The sequence below is a fragment of the Mastacembelus armatus genome, chromosome 5 (assembly GCF_900324485.2).
Source record: "Mastacembelus armatus chromosome 5, fMasArm1.2, whole genome shotgun sequence".
NCBI classification, from domain to species: Eukaryota; Metazoa; Chordata; class Actinopteri; order Synbranchiformes; family Mastacembelidae; genus Mastacembelus; species Mastacembelus armatus.
This window is the reverse complement of record NC_046637.1, coordinates 24,676,144-24,693,432: the sequence shown is the minus strand read 5'-3', so window position 1 is coordinate 24,693,432 and position 17,289 is coordinate 24,676,144. Positions and strand designations below refer to the sequence as shown.

At 39.1% G+C, this 17,289-nt stretch overlaps 1 protein-coding gene across 4 annotated transcripts in view; it reads right to left on the bottom strand.

The window, feature by feature from the left end:
* LOC113130068 (histone deacetylase 7-like) overlaps positions 1 to 17,289 on the bottom strand; it is a 37,783-nt gene that overhangs the window by 12,868 nt on the left and 7,626 nt on the right. For 2 of the 4 annotated variants that reach the window (XM_026306358.2, XM_026306359.2), the window contains exons 2-16: positions 8,625 to 8,772; positions 7,971 to 8,058; positions 7,615 to 7,729; positions 7,279 to 7,358; positions 6,247 to 6,360; positions 5,878 to 5,975; positions 5,368 to 5,466; positions 4,824 to 4,977; positions 3,711 to 3,952; positions 3,244 to 3,489; positions 2,067 to 2,259; positions 1,810 to 1,943; positions 1,601 to 1,721; positions 1,470 to 1,519; positions 106 to 213 (exon numbers count right to left, since the gene is read on the bottom strand). In XM_026306358.2, coding sequence (XP_026162143.1) covers positions 106 to 213; positions 1,470 to 1,519; positions 1,601 to 1,721; positions 1,810 to 1,943; positions 2,067 to 2,259; positions 3,244 to 3,489; positions 3,711 to 3,952; positions 4,824 to 4,977; positions 5,368 to 5,466; positions 5,878 to 5,975; positions 6,247 to 6,360; positions 7,279 to 7,358; positions 7,615 to 7,729; positions 7,971 to 8,058; positions 8,625 to 8,747 — 1,965 coding nt within the window. In that variant the 5' untranslated portion in view covers positions 8,748 to 8,772. Of the gene's footprint in view, positions 1 to 105; positions 214 to 1,469; positions 1,520 to 1,600; positions 1,722 to 1,809; positions 1,944 to 2,066; positions 2,260 to 3,243; positions 3,490 to 3,710; positions 3,953 to 4,823; positions 4,978 to 5,367; positions 5,467 to 5,877; positions 5,976 to 6,246; positions 6,361 to 7,278; positions 7,359 to 7,614; positions 7,730 to 7,970; positions 8,059 to 8,624; positions 8,773 to 13,233; positions 13,371 to 17,289 lie in introns of those variants that run through there. The other 2 variants (XM_026306360.1, XM_026306361.2) reach the window with 2 other exon arrangements.

The window sequence follows — 17,289 nt, the reverse complement described above, 5'->3', positions numbered from 1 at the left end:
CCAATGGCTGAAATATCTGGGGGAGTTATTCAAGTATACTGTACATAATGGCGTTTAACTTAGCTTGTTACCCTGCAGCTAGGTTATCTGGTACCAAAGACGCACCTTCAGTTCTCTTTGTGCCACTTTCAGTGCGAGGTCTGTAACACATCCTGCAGCAATACGGGCAGCTGCTGATGTGTGAAGCTCATTCCAGATTGTATCAATATCTACCTGTCAATAAAACATGTGATGACACATGTAAAGTCAGTTTAAAGGTCAAGTACAGATAGCAAGTAAAAATACGACATTAAAACTTATTTTTGTCTAAATGGTTAGAACTTTGCTATATGTAAACAGTTTTACAGTTAGTTTCACAATCATCCGAACTCTGCCTTGATTGGTTGAACTTATAAAAACTTACAATGAAATACAGTCAGACCTTTTTGCAGAATTTTACCTGCAGACTCAAAATTCTCAGTCAACAGAATTTGAGTTCATGGCCAATAAGGAGTCTACTACTAAACGTTCTGCCTATGAGGATTCACATTGGTTAAACTGTGTTTTATCGTAATTTTGGTGTTGTTATTTTGGAATAAAAAAATCACATTAATAATAATTCTTATAGTTTGGTGTGTTCTGGAGTTTTGTAAAAAACACTAAAATGGGTCACAATGGACCTTCAATTACAGCACATTTTCTCCCACATTCACTTTACTTTCCTATTACTATTACTATTACTTTACATTCATTTTACTTCACTATATAAATAAAACTGAATTGAATTGAACTGAACTCTCTTCTAGTTGGATCTATTCTGGGTATAAACCCTGTCTCGTATTTTCTATTTACTCCATGTTTCAAATCTCCCATTTCTAGTTGTGTGCCATGGCGGAACAATGAAATCAGAGGAATTTCTTTTATCTCTTTTATCTTTTAAAAAGTCTCTGCCATCTTGTTCCAATCACCCCTCTTCAACAGAGCAGCCTAGGGCCGGAAATCCAGGCAGATCAGTCGTCTTATCAACTGACATCCACCCCTTTTTTCTTTTCCTACCTCCTCTCCTCTCATCTCTCTTCTGCTGTCCTCTTCTCATCTATCTGTTTCCTGTCTCTTCTCATTGTATTTCACAACTGCCTAATGGACATTATTATTTCTCATTTGCCACATCAGAGAAGAAAACGTCTTTAGTTGTTTTGCTTTGCTATGCATTGTTATCAACGGCACTGTTTCTAAATTCAGTTTCGCTGGCATGCACCCCTCTTCCTCTCACATTCTCTCACATCTCATCATTGTACAGTCTTTGATTTCTGATTTGGTTTTAAAGTTATCTTAGCCAAAAGCAACAGCATTAGCAATTTGTAGCATTATTAGCTTAAATATATAATAAGTATTGCTGCTAAATACTGCAATTAGAAGGCCTGCCACATGGGGTCTGTGATGTGTGTTTATGTGTGTTTGCATGTATACATGCATTCATGTGCACTCACCCCAACTCCTCCACATGGTAACATCACAAAAAAACGTTGAGATAAGATTCCTGCAGAAGATCATTTATGTAATATATTATTATCATTATTATTATTGTTGTTATTATTATTGCTATTGTTGTTGATCTTACCTGCCAGCTTGCGATTGTCCAGCTTAAGGCGGTTGAGTGGGTTGGTGCCAAACAGAAGCACATGCTTCTCTGAATGGACTGACTGCAGTTCTTCTAAAGTGGCCTTCCTACTACGGATACGCTACACACATATGTACATACATTAAAGTAAATGTATGTGTATGTGTGTGTGTGTGTGCATGTGCATGTGTGTGTTGTGTGTGACATACCTCACACTGGTTCCTGAGACCTCTCTCATGCAGTCTGGACCAGATGCTCTGGACCCTCCCAGCATGCTCAGGATGGCGGCTGTTGTCGCCGCAGGTACATTGGTGCTTATGCATCTGGGCATCATAAACCAGCCCTAGATACACACACATCATGTCTTAACATTATTTCATTTTTTCAGTGTTTCCATTCATATACAAATACATTACCAGGCAATAACATTCTTGTTACTTTTTTCACATCAATAATTGTGACTCACCTGTGGTGAAGCGTAGCTGGACATCTGCAGCAGGACTGGACAGTGACAAAGATGGTATGGTGGGTGGATGTGGAGGAGGCAGAGAGGTGGAAGCTGGGGAGGATCGGGTCCGAACTAAAGGCTGGTGAGACCAAATTAGGGCGGGCATACTCAGAGGGTCCAGCTGGAGACCTGGTCTAAGAATCATGTGCCTCTGTAGTTCCCAAGAGGACAAGAAGGGACAAGAACAAGAAACAAAGGGGCACTCAACACCAGTAGCACACAGCAAAGACTAACTGGGGTAAACTACATATACTTACTGCGTTGTCAGTTTATTACTACTTATTTGTAACAAGCAGTAGGTTAAGAAAAGATAGCATTGCCAAGTATACTGCCACAGTATTGTAACTCTCTATACTTTCAATTTGTATAGGTAAAGTTACAGCGCCCTCTGATGTCAAAAACGATACACACAAGGGAATTTATGTACCACGGCCGCCTGCTGTTAATATCCATCCATCCATTATCTATACCTGCTTATTCCTATTTAGGGTCACAGGGATCTGCTAGAGCCCATCCCAGGTCTCTTTGGGCAAAAGGCACGGTTACACCCTGGACAGGTCACCAGTCCATCGCAGGCCATTAATCATATGATTAATAATTCAATCAAATAAAACTCAACTTGTAAATATTAAACACAGTTGAACTGCAGTCATTATATTGGCAGAGCCTTCCTGGAGGGCATAAAAAAACAATGTCCATTAATTGATACTCACAAGTGCCATCCAGCTGCACTAAACATAATGCTAACAGGTGTTTCTATTATTTTGTATTATTTTACTACATTTGTATCAGTAAGAGTATGTTAAATAACAGAAACATCTTTCTGTATAATGCAATACTATTTAATAGCACCACAAATTGTGTCTTTCAAAATGACCATACAGTTGAATCAACATCTCTTAAAACAGTCTGACCAAAAACTACACACTATCACGCTCCTGAAGAGAGGATTCATTGCATTAGCTGAATTGCATTACTTTTAGTTAGGTGCCAAAAGATAAACTGCCAAATGAGTGTACTTTTGCTTCCAGGACCAAAAAAGCAGCATTAAAATTTTATGAAGATCTTTTTTGAAGAGAAAGGTAATATGTTATTCCTTTCTTTTATGTGTGTGCACGACAGTTTATATTAGTACCTGACTGAGGGAATGTGAGGGCTCAATCAAGCTCTCCCTTGAGGAGGTTGTGGACTCTGTGCTGTAAACTGAGTCTGTGCTGGCAGTGCTCTGTCTCCTGCGGTAGCCATCCTCACACACTGAGCCCTGTTCTGAGCTGCACACAGACCCTGGCCCTGAGCCTGATCCTGATCCCTTCTCCTCCAGGTCCATGTCCTCGGATAGTATCTGTGTCAGACGAGGCTTCTCAATAGACTTGCTTGTCTGCAAATATAGAGGTTTTAGAGTGTTTACAAGTCTTTGGGAAAAGTTAAAAACCACTGTATTATTTCTGTATTTAATGTATTTTTAAAGTATTTTTAAAAAGAGAATTTTCATAGATAAGTCCACACAAAGATATAGAATAACACAGAATCAATCTCACAAGCTCCATGACTGAAATTTCTATTAGAACTAATTAGTTTGCATCCACATCTGCCTCGTCTCACCTTGCTCGGGTGTGCATTTAGCTTGAGCCTCTCCAGCCCACTCTTGTGGTATTGCTGAAGCTGCTGGTGCTGGGTGGGTGAGTGATGGCTGGTATGCAGAGTAAGGGGTGAGTGGCTGTAGGGTGGCGGCTCTGAGCGTGTTCGCTCCACAGGTCTATGTGAGGGCAAACTGATTACACCTTCTCTAATGGATTTGGAGGACAGGTGAGGCTGTGGCTGTGGAATGGAGGTCAAACCATGAACTGCAGAAAGGATAAGAGAAAGGAACAGGTTACAACAGTGGATAAAGATGAATGCAGAGTGAAGGGGAGGCAGCAGAAGGGCACACAGTGAGGCTCATAAAAAAATCAATTAAAATGGAGAGGAGAAAAATGAAAATCAAAAGCGTTGGAACAAATCTAAGACATCTTGCATTGGAATTACAGTCTAGAGCAATCTGATTCAATCTGAAATGAAAGGCAGACATAAATATCCTGTAGATCATGTTTAAATGACTAAAACAAAGGAATATTTTAGAAAATGTTTTAGTTTTACTGTAGAACTCAGAGACAATATTATTACTTGCATTTATAGCATAATCATTGTGTATTATATTGTTATTGAAACTGCATCACTGCTAAATGCTCAGTAGAGGGAGCTCATGTGTTTTTAATATTGAGGCAAAATAAAAGTACAGAGGTCAATAATGTTCCTACAGTTTATTTTGGGACATGTTTTTTTTCACTCATTCATTGTGGACATTCTGACATATCATTGGTAATGATGTTAACTATGGCTCTGCACAACAAAAAGGACCCTGAATTTGGAACGATGTTATTAATTTCATGTGTGCCCTTCCTGCTAAAATGTATGACATTTTCTTCAGACAGGTAGGACTTTAAATGAAGGTGAGGAATGTGAAAAAACTTGTATTGCACATCTTGCATCTTGTTAAATGTAATCAATTGAACAAACCATCTGAAATTTAAAAACAATATGGCAAACATATTTCCTGTGTTTTTGTGTTCATTTGTGTTGTCATTTGCAAACACATCCAAACATGGGTTCTGCATATGTGCATACTGAGGGGTTTCTGTTTCCCTTGTACAACACATTTATAGTTAAACAACTCACGAGAGACAAACTGGGAGTGCATTAGCCCAGTATGTGGTTCCAGTATGAGCAAAGGCTGCAGGCGCTGAGCTAGAGCTGGACTGCTTCCATCCAGAGGCAGGTAGAGTTGATTCAGGGCAGAAACTGCCAGTGGCTTGGCTACTTGCAGGTCAGCCTATGGACAGCAGAGGTATGGTATGAAATGTTGAAAGGGTCACTAGGAATAAGGAAAGCCCTTGTAATGGTCACACCTTACAAAAAGCAAAATGTTAGGTTAATGCATATATTTAAAGTGCTGTGACAACCATAGCAACATTGTAAATAAGCTACCACATGACTGATTCACAAGATATGAAAGCTCCACAGAGACCAAGAAGGAAGCGAAAGCATGAAAACACTGGGTTTCTATAAGTGTTCAAATGCACAAGGACTATTTTAGACATTCAGCTTTCGATACATGTGATTTACTTAATGTATCCTTTAAGATGCTGCATGTACTTATTTGTAGATTTAAATACTGGCAATTTAAATATTGAGGGGAACCCTACAAGGTAAGGTTGCTCACCTGTGCAGGTAGTCCAGCAGTGATGTTGGGCATGGCCGTAGGGCTGGGAGGCAAGGTAAAACTGGCAAGATTACCATCCTTAAGCAGCAACCTCTGTGCCTGAATGAGACAGAAATTTTCATTCAACATATAGTCTGGACAGAAAATCAAACAAATTATCCATTTAGAACAGGAAACCAGCACAGTAAATTACTTAACTCTGACTCAGTGCAGTTAGTGAGCGCTAAGTATACAACTGTTGGTGATTGCCCTTTAAAGAGCAGAAGTAAAATCCACAGTAACAATCAAGTTTTTTTCTTTATCTTAAAAAAGAAAGTAAAAGGTTCTCTAGGAAATATTTTATATGGAAATCCATAATGGGAAGATAAAACAGAGACATGAAAGTTGAACACTTCCTGTCCTCAGTATTGTATGATGTACAGTATGCTAGAACTGGAGGCTGAAAGTTAATCTGTTCATTTGTTATATGATAATGTGTTTAGGAGACTTGGATATAGAAGAAAGGTTCACCTCATGAGCTAGTGGAAGGGTTCCATTATCCAAATGGAGGCTGTCACTGGGTGAGCTGCACCCTGATGCTGGGGTACTGCTGCTGCTGGGGGAGGAGTCTGGATGACGGAATAGAGTGACACTTATAAACTCATCACACTGTGACAGGACACAGACATGTGTCATAAGGATGCACATAAGAAATTGCAAACTGAATCACTGTATCACATCTTTCAAGTGTCTCCTGCGGTAAAGAAAGACAAATGAAAGTGGCACACAAAAACAGTACAATTGAAGATAGTGCCATATACTGAGCGCTAAGCAAAAAAAGCATGGGAAATAAAAAATAATAAGATCCAGAGAGCGATGTGTTAAATGTGGATATTCTACCCAGAGTTTCTGTTCTGTGCTTCACAGCGGGAGGAGCACTGATCTTGCGCTGCAGCGGGTTTGGCCTTGTAGTGATGTGTTTCTTTAACTTCCACTTCAGAGTGGGCTCAGAGACTGTACACAGACAAATATACAAATGATTATGTGAAGCAGTACATATACACGTAAGCATTGAACATAAATACTGAACACCTATGGTCTCATGAAAAAGAAACATACATTTAGCTCTTAACGACTTTAAACTTGACAAACTATTGTCTTATACATCAGCAAGAATGTAGCTACTTGATAATCCACATATTATAATAATGCATGCAGTTTCCATAACAAAACCAAGTCAAAGCAATCTTCTGAACCATGCAAATACTTCAGCCCTTTAAATAGAATTAAAAGGTTCTATGTTTACATTGGTCATGCTCCAATAAGCTCAAACAAAACAACCAATCAGTGGCTGGCTCAGTGCAGATAAAAGATAGATTTGCATTGTTGTAGAGCCAAAAAAAGGGTGTGTGTGCATTGACACTTAAGGGTTCTAAGGCAACGCAAATAAATAATGGCTTTCTGAATGGTTAGTGCTAGAGATGTAAAGAAAGATGAAACCACTCCCACTCTCATTTCACACAATGGAAGACACCTGTTTTGGAGCCTAATGCAGTTCATTTTACACATAACTTGGTTAAAGTCATCTAGTTATCTCCTTTAGTCTTTGTGTTTCACTGTTGTTGTTATGACTGTTCATTCTCTTTCTGGCCTCGCAGGCTTGGTGCGTAATGAGTTCACTTCACCTTAGCAGAAAGAAAACTCTGGTGTGTGTTCTCTCCCTCACTGTGTCATGGACCAGCCCAAAATATGTAACATAACAATAGTCTGTTGAGGCACTAAAAATTATAACTTTATAGCTATAGAATCAGATGACTTTGAATTTGACTTTAATTACACCACAAGAAAACAGACATGAAATGAAAACCTTCACAGTTTAATCTCCATCACACACATAAAGCGCTAGAAGGATCTCACATAGAAGGATCTCACCTGTTCTGCGCAGGGCGAGGTCCTTACGCTGGTCACAGGGTGTAGGCTGAGGCTTTGGGGACATGTCAGGAACTGGAAGCCTAGGTAACCAAAACCATATCAGACAGACTGCTTCACTCATGAGTAGGTATGAGGAGATGTGCTCTATTTTTTTTTTTTTATTACAATGGGGGAATCAAGAAAGCTTTCCTCAATTGGTCTCCACCTTCAACACTATTACAATATATTGCAGGATTATCATATTTTAGCTGAAACTGTGCTGCATTTGCATTGCACAGTCTAATTCTGTTTTGAAAAAATAACTGATGTTGGAGTGAGGGAGCTTGTCTGCCTCACCTGTACCCTGGTGTAGAACTCCTGTGGGTAGGAGTGACCCTGTCGTGAGCGGGGTGGCTCTTCATAATTATATGTTCCCGAAGCTTCTGCTTTACAAGTGGACTGGCTACAGCACCTGCCAATCAATAAAAATCAGCCTGAGTAAAAAATCGATATGGGTCATGCACAGTTGTAGCCAGCAGTGGGCTGATAAACTAAAATAATGACAAACTATTTTTAATAGTGAAATCTTTTCCCAAGGTGAAATCTAATTCGTTTTCATTAAAACATACAATGTGCTGTGACTCAACTGAAAAGCACATCAACAACCTTGTGGTCTTTCAGAAAACCATACATACAGTACATGAGATACTCACTACGCTCATTTTTACTCTTGCGTGTCAGTTGTTGTAGCTCTTCTCTTTTCTCCTCCTCCATCTCTCTTTGCCTTTGTTCAATGTTGTACTGAAAATAAAAAAGAATAATTACTCTGACCATTCTAGTGAGATTGATACAAAAAGAGACAAACACTGCTACTACCAATGTCTCAGAGAAATATTTCTATATAGATAAATAGTGACAATATTTTCATATACAATATGACTCCAGAGTTTGATAAAAGAAAGATATTCTAGCACTAGGAGTGTGGCCTCAATTAACTGATCAACAGTAGTGTCAGTCAGAACCAAACACTGAGAAGGTCTGTCCGTTTACAGTGACCTGACCTGCTTTTTTACTAATTTCTGCTGAGCATTCAACCTGAGTAGGGGCATGAGGTGGAAGCAGCTGGCATGTTCATGTGGTTGATGTGGCAGGAAGCCATCTGCTTTTCACTCTGTACATCTCACCTAAACTAAATGCTCATGTGGTGATGAGACTGAAACTTCCTGAGCAAACTCAGTCATAATAAGCCTCTGAATTTGTACTGAATGCTGGTGGTACAGAAATAATTAAGTTGTTTTTGTGGGTTATGCTTGGTGCTGCTCAGGCTCTCCTTCACCTGTAGTGGATGAAGAGTTGTATTTCCTCACCTGCAAGTCCTGCTGGGAAAACTGGGAGCAATGCTGCGTAGTGAGGAAGAAGTGAGGGTGAGGAGCCAGCATGGCCAAATCTGGGCCTGGGTGTAACAACCTCTGAGTCACACTTAGGTCCATTGGCTACTCCGTATGATAAAGAAACCTGATCACATCCAGTACCGGAGAAACAAAGAGAGAGAAAGCAAGACAATATTACTTTGTGAAATTGGGGCAACACTGCTTAAGAGTGTCATTCTTGCGTGAAGATTATTTATGGGATGGAATGTCCTGCATGCTGGTCACAGACATATATAGATTACCAGTAATCCCAAGTAGTGCAAGTATCCTAAATGTCCAGTTCATAACACAAAGGATCACCCGTGGAAATATGCTTTAACAGACTTTCACATAAAAAGTTGCAAGAACAACTGGAGAGTCATTTATTGTTTGCTCTTAACATAAACATGATCAAGAGTGCACTCAGTTTATTTGGCATAAGTATATGCCCAGATGTGTACTCGTACTTGAACTTTGCACATTCACAAGATATATTTCATTTCATTTAAGCCTTCCTGCCTCAATTGAACTGGCCATTGTCCAGTACTGCATTCAGGAAAGTAAAAAGGGGTATATGTGTGTGCTGGAGTTGGGGGTCACAGAAAAAACAACACAATGAAGGAAGTGGGGTGCAGGGATTTGCATTGGAAAATTGTGTGGTCAAGGCATTTTGAGGTACATTAATATGTCAGCTCCTCCCTCTAGGTCTTACTAAAATGAAAGAAATAAAAAGCTAAATTTAGCATGAGTGAGACAACTGAATCCAGCTTCTGCTTCCTAATGAAAGACAGATGTCTTCTTTTATGTGCAGGAGGGACAGAAAAGGTTTTTATCAATTCATACAATCCAAAGGCCCCTGTATATGTTAGAGCAACCTTGTATTTTTACCAGGATTGAAGCAGGCTAACTGCTGCATCCATTCACAATATGGGCTGGATCCTATGACTTATAAAGCAGACAGTATGGCTAATGATAACTGGTAATAGGTCATGGTGTTTGTAATGGATCATATCAACAAAACACAAAAACAAGCTTAAATGATTTAACACTGTTTTCACATGTCATGTCGCTGACAACTGAAACCAATGAACATGGTGAGGAATGTTTCAGTGTAAAAGAATAGACATACAGTATGGAAGAAGACACCTTGCTCCCTCTGGGGTCAGTGGGAGGGAGGGAAGGATGTGGAAATTTACTGAAGTTATACAGCTGAATGACTGCAACCCAAAATGTTACTCAACATTACTCATGTAATTCCTGTAAATGGATGTTTCTTTTCTGGCATACCCTGCGCTATATTACAATAAAGACAACGTTATCAAATCTAACTTTCAGCAGTGCAGCCCAAAACAAAAGTCCATATGAAGAGTGCACCCAAGTGTCACTAAGCATCCCTCCTGTATGAGCCATACAGTATGCTGTACAGACAGGGGCAACATTATTTGACCCTTGTTTCCAACAACAAGATTGACTCAGAGAGTCAAATAATCATGTCTGTGAAGGCGTTACTGGTTGAGAGAATTCCTATGAAGAACAGACACAACTCCCACGCTCTTATTATGACAGGTCAAGTGAGACATACACAGTAAAACATGAAGAAACTAGCAGGGAGTTTATAAGCCCAGAATAATTTAAAATATGGCTGTTCAAGCCATGCAATTTTAGTTTTGTTGCCCTTCTTGACATCCCAATACAGGGTTCATAGTAACAACACTATTTCCTCATGAGGACAATCTTGTGTTTTGACGCTTTCAGTGAGACAAACAACAACAGAGATACACATGCCTTGGTTAAAATTAAAACTTAGGTGCATAATAATTTGTGCAGTTCATCAGAGTGACATTGCAAAGCAAGGATGACAACCTGCTGTAAAAACTATGGCTGCAATTCACACTTCTTACTCTGTAATGTTCTCTTATGTCATTGGAATCCTACCTTGTCAGGTAACTTGTGAAAGCCAAGGCAAGCAAAACCTAATATCAAAGCCTCAAACATATTTCAGCTTGTCAACCTTTCAACAGATTTATGCTTTCTGACTTGGCAGCTGCTCAAGATGACGATGACAAGTTTTTTATGTTTTTTTTTCAATTGTAAAACTGTGAAAGGATCAACAGGAAGTACCAGTTGTAGCAGAACAGTATGTATTGCCAAAAGAATGCCTGTGTGTTTTCGAAGGAAATCAGACAATCAGTGGAGGAAGAGGACTATGTTGTTGATGGTAGGGACTAAAATAGCATACAATCTCTCACACATATATAAAAACATGATTACCAAACTGTTTAGCTCCCCTGAGAGAAAGGAAATGATCAGGAAGTCAGTCTTACTTCTCATCCAAACAGAAAAGAAACACCTGTTTGTCCTGAAAACAGAAGGAAACCAGGTTGCATCCACCAACAAGAACAATGGGACAGTAAACATCATCCCAGAGATGCAAAGTTTACATAGACTGACTTGTATTTATAATATTTTTCAATATGTTTTTGTAAAAAACAATAAATAAAAATTCTTCCATACAAATATGCTGTGTCTTCATACTAATGGTGAAGCTGTTACTCGCTATATGACTGGACATAAAACCAGCTTGGTCAGTGCATTATGCAGTCTAAGAACCAACTGAACGGTCAGTTTCTACCACCAAAACCAGAACCAAAAGGGGTTTCAAAAGATGTTGGTTACTCCCTATCATCCATCCATCCATCCATCATCTATACCCACTTACTCCTTAACCAGGGTCACGTGGATCTGCTGGAGACTATCCCAGCTCTCTTTCGGGTGGAAGACAGGGGTATACCCTGGACAGGTCACCAGTCCATCACAGGGCCACATATAGACACACAAAGACAAACAACCACACCGTGCTGCCCACTCCCTATCATATTACCCAAATTTATTACAAATGGACAAAAATAGTGTAAATAGTACAGGTATTTTAGGTCAACATTAGTTTCCATTAGGAATTTTTGAAAAATAATCTAATTGTAATTTTTTTTTTTTTTTTTACTAATACTGAGATTAGGGTGGAGGGTTGAAGTCTTCATTAATGAAATGTACCGTGAGACTCTGATAGGGCTTCGCTATACAGCTTAACCACATGTCAAAAACTGCTGTTTTCAGCTTGGATGAGACTTTCTGCCTGCATTTCTTATGTAGCTCTGGTATGGCAACCTGGCTAAAATATGTACGGGAGGGCATGCTGTATTGCTTATACAGCGTATTTATCAAAGCCATGGACCCAGGCTTGGTTACTGTACTGAGGGGGATCTTATCTTTCACTATGAACATTGTTATTGCCATTTTGAATTACATTCATATGGAGTTATATTTTTTTTTAAGTTCCATACAACCCATATACTGTTTCTTTTTGACACTAAAGGTTCTATAGTGTCAGGTTCTGTCAGGCCTGAGGGCATTGTACAATAGGTCAAGGCACAGTGTAAGTGCACTTAGAGTGCTAGGTTGATGCTGCCTCTATCAATAGCTCTACTCCCGCTTGTGTGTCATGTGACCAAATTGATATTATCGCAAATACAATTTAATGTTCAACTCTATTTTCCATGGTCTGCTATATGTCAGCTGTGCTCTAAAAGTGTAAGAATGGTATTTTTAAAATGAAAGAAATGCTGTTTACAATATATTTTAAACTATGGAGAAGAGTATCTGGATAATGTCTATGTGCTTCTCTGTCTCTCATTTCAGCGTTGCGGTGCTAAAAATAGGCAGGAGACAAACTTCTGGTTTCTGTAATAGCACATTAGTTTCACAACCATCATCCTCTTTCTGTGGGCCTTTTGCAGAAACACACTGCAGCACAGACAAACACACACATGCACCCACGCACGCATGCACACAGACACAGACACAGACACGCGCGCACACACACACAAACACACACACACACACACACACACACAATCAGTCACATATGCACACGCCTGCACACATGCATTGGCTTTACTGCTGCATGCACACATACATACACAGACACGCTTACACAGAAACACTGACTTCCTGTTTCTAAAGTTAGCCTGCACCATAACATCCTCTTGGTTCATTTAGGCAAGCTGAACCTTCTATTTTGGTTGAATAGCTTCATTGCCTCATTTCTGCTACAAGAGAGTTACAGATGCTTTTCAGCAGTATTTTCTTCCATGCTGTGGCCCTAAAATGTACTTTGTTTGATTGGCTCCGTAGTGGTATTGAAAAGAGTTAAATCTGAAAGTCACAAATCAGGTAAATGCTGGTTACAATTTGTATATATAAACACAGGCAGCAGGCTTAAGGTTTATGCTTGGTTGGGTGAGCAACAGAGCAGAAAGAGCAGGGGTTCAGATACAAATCCTCATGTGAAATATAAACAAATTATATTGTTTCTAGTAAGATGCCAAGCATACCAACTTGTTCTGAGTGTAAATTCATTGTTTACAACATCTGACACTTGACTCTGTATTAACAAACATACTCTCACATACAAAAACTATTTATGACGATGACCCAACAATGCTGGCCACCTTCAGTAACACCGCCACCTATCCCTCTGTCTTTTTCTCCATCCCTCCTCTGTCCTTACATTTACAGGAATCCACAGCTGTTGGGGACATTCTGTCCCTGTGCTTCCGAGCAGCTGGAGTATCAATACATCCATATGTCTGCGAGCTCGTGTGTGTCCATTCCCTGCATGATATTAATAGCTTACAGTTGTTTCTTCTGAGTATGCACAGCAGGTCTTTGTGTTTGCATAAGTAGGATCTGCTTGTGCAACAGTTGAGGGTGTGTGTACATGTGTGTCAGTGCCGATGTGTGTTGGTGCTAGTTTATTAATAGCCTCCATTTGTTTCTTTTGAAAGAACACTGTGGCTCATTGTGCAAGTTTCAGTATATGTAGTCAAGCTGGTTTATTTTTAGGCTCACCTGTCACTAAACACTGGTGTAGTGTGTAATCCTGAAATTGGACATATGTTGGTACGTTGCTGTTTCTGAACATATTAATAACATTGCACCACTTGTTTTTGAGTGTGTAGGGTTTAGTTTATGTGTTCTTATAAGTGCATTAATAGCATTCCCAATTACTCACACATGCTTTTGTATGTGCACAGTGTGTATGCAAGTGGCATGTCAGTGGCTTGAATTTAACGTCAATGTAACTTCATTTCAAATGATAGTCTCAGGACATTTAACAAAACAAGCACAAACTTAAAGAGGAAACACACGCAAGAGTCTCGGCAGAAGGTTTACACAAGCAGGATTAGATTTTTGTTGTATATAGCTGATTTAGAGATGTGTTTTGTATAAGAAACAAGAGAAAGGGATTTATACAAAATGATGCCTAGGTTTCTCACTGTATGTGACTGGTATGGTTATTCAAGGTTACACTGAGTTGATCAAAACAAATGACAAGAAGCGTTTTTTTATAACATGTCTCTAGGATATGTGTGTGATGTTTAAGCTGTACAGAGATGTATAACTGAATAAAATGGAAGTCTGTCTCATAGTGTCCAATAATGCTGCCAACAGGAGAAAGATAAAATGTAGAAAGACCTAGTACTGAGCTTTGTGGTACGCTGTAACGAAGGGCTGTAGATGAGCACAATTCGTTATTTAAAAAGACTTTGTGAATCTGGTTTGTTAGGAATAAAAGAAAGCAGGTTAGTTAGGTCTAGTGACGTAGTTATGTAACCAACACATTTCTGTTATTTGGTCAGATAATCCATCATCCAGTAAAATATTTACTGCTCTCAGGCCAACTGATACAGTAACTTGTGCAGCTCACTGAGCAGACAGACTTCTGTTTTATCTAATGTCAGTCCACATTGACTCCAAGACACGGGCATGCGACTCATGTAACCCTTAACCTATTTCCCCGGGCGCATTTAGTGAATTTCTAAGGAAAGCTACAGTTGAGAGGACAGTTTTTTTTTAGCTGCTGTCTCTATCCTGCCTACCCAAATTGGCACACAAACAAATCGCTGTTCTGATGACTGAACACAGGTCAGATTTGGTGTGGATTAAATGTTTCTCCCGATAATGTCGTGAGAATCACATCGAGAGATGAAACGGAGGTGTAGGCTTTATCACATGCAGCAAACAGTGGGAGTTTGTCCGAGTGAGACGTGTTCTCACATGGAGAGAAAATCCAGTTGATTTTCAGTGACAGGCCGTGCTGCTTTTTGTAGATGGGAGACACAGCTGACTTTTCAAAAGGGAGCTCTTAGGAAAAAAGACTGTGTAATATCTGGCACATGTTCGTCAGACAATTTTGTACATTCAGCTCACCAGGATAAAGTCTAGCAATGTTCCAGTGCATGTCGCACTATTAGGGTTAATGCGCCACACACTATTACTTTCAGTGTGAAATACTAGTAAACAAGCACCTTTTTTAATGTAACAAAATTTAAGATCTGTTTAAATGTTTTCACACAAAAATATTCGCTTTTGGTTTATTTTTTATTACATTTGTAGCAAATTTGTGTTTTAAGGTTCATATTTTGACAACAGCATGAAACAATACCTAAATGAAGTGACAGGTTAAAAATATGGATTATGTATGGACCAACTAAGTCTAAGCCAGATGTCTTTTAAAAAGATGACAAGGGATTGTATCCAGCATAAAAGGTGTTGCTTTTGACTGATTTATGAGATCAGTTACAGTTAACAAAGATACGAGAGAAAAATTTAAAAGAGGAACTATGAAAGCGAGGGAGGGGGAGTGAATCTTGCCAAGAGGAACTTTATTTTTAAGAATCCTAGAGTAAATGGTGTCAATTTTAGTAGAAAAATGTTTTTACACAAAAAAGTTCAATTATGTTGAATCAAATGTGATTCAGTGAATCAAATGTGAATCAAATGTGATTCAACATAATGAATCAAATATCCTTTAAATATACTTCATAGTGTAGTCTATTCTTTCCTTCTTTCATAGTTATCAGTAATGTTTTGTACAGTCCCTGCCACTCTCCTCAACCGAAAGGTCAAGTCAGAAGTCAGACAATTGTAAGACCTCTCTTGATGTTGTCTCCCTGAGGCGCCACGGGAAAAGGTGAGGGGTCGCCAGCTCACTGTAGAAATGTGTGTATGCGAGAGAGAGTGTCACAAGTTAGCATGCCCTTTAGTTTGATTCTCCAGCTTGATTTCTCACAGCCAAAACAGACTGACAATTGTTAAAAGAGTTTTATTATTTCCCCCATAGGTTCCAAAGGGTCATCTTTTTTTGGAGGGGGGTGTCATAAGGTTGGCATGGCACTGAGACTGTCTTGACTAGGGACACGCACTGCTGTGTTACTCCTAAAAGGATTGACACTGATACTACCATGATCTGGCAGGTGTTTACTGTTCATTAAAGAGAGGGTAATACAGTACATTAAAACTTATGCACACCCATATTCAGACACAGAACACACAAATGATAACCTTAATATTGCCCCCAGTTATGCAAATTAAGACATGAACAATCATCTGATCTGGCAGGCACACCAGCTGACATCCTTTTTGTAAACTTCAAAAGTAACTCTGACTGATCATCTAAGCATGAATGGATTCAGGTCAGTGATTTGTGAACCTCATCTTAGAAAGCTATGAATACACAGATAGGGTTTTGTTCTTTCAAATACACCGTGCACTTAGTATTAAAATTACTGTCTTCTGGTACTAGCATGCTTTTACTGCTGGTTTTGATAAGGTTACTGTCTTTGAACTTCATTAATTTCCCTAATAATCTCCATGTTTTACCCTTTCTCTCTCACATACACTCACAAACACAAATACACTTGCATGATACACATGCAGAGTGTATCAGCAGTCAGCTGAGTTGATCTTAAATCAGGAACAGGAAATGTGATCTGGGGCTCTGGCCAGTCCAGAACACTGTCCCTATTGTCAGTGCACTGCTGTGGCTTACACTGGGAAATCACTGAGGACTTTTAAAGGTTATCTGTCCTGGGAAAATGTTATCCACTTTCAGAACTATCATGAAGGTATACCCAAAATAAATACCTGATGATAGTCTGATCACCAAATATGATTTGATCATTGTTATGTTTTTTTACTACATGTAAAGACCAACCTGTTGTGAATAGAGGGTGAGTGAAGAACCTAATCCAAAAAATTATTTTGGAATAGTCAACAACCCAGTCAACATACAGAAAATGAGTTGTCAACATTTTCAATAATCAAGTAACTGTTAACGTTATCACAATTTCTGGCATTTTGTACATATTGACATATACGGATTACTCAAGCAAATAATTATAGGATTAATCAATAAGGAAAACAATCGTTATTGCAGCTCCACTAGTAAGGCTGTACTCAGCATGCTATTAAACAGAAACAGGCACCCAATTCTAAGTATGTGTTTTTAATTCAATAAATGTTACTAAATAAATAAATATAAATAACCAAAACACCTGTTTCCCTTCAAGCTGAGTCAAACCACACTGTTAGTTGAATGACCAGAAAATGCTTTAAATAATCATGACCTTTTTAAGTGCTTCAAATAACTGTGAATTTCTATTAGTTACCCAGCGTACGCAAAGTGAAACTCTACTTCAAACCTCAAGAGCAAGTCAAAAAACAACACTGGCTGCTAGCAACCTCATTACAGTGCAACTCTCTGATTTCAACTGTATGAATT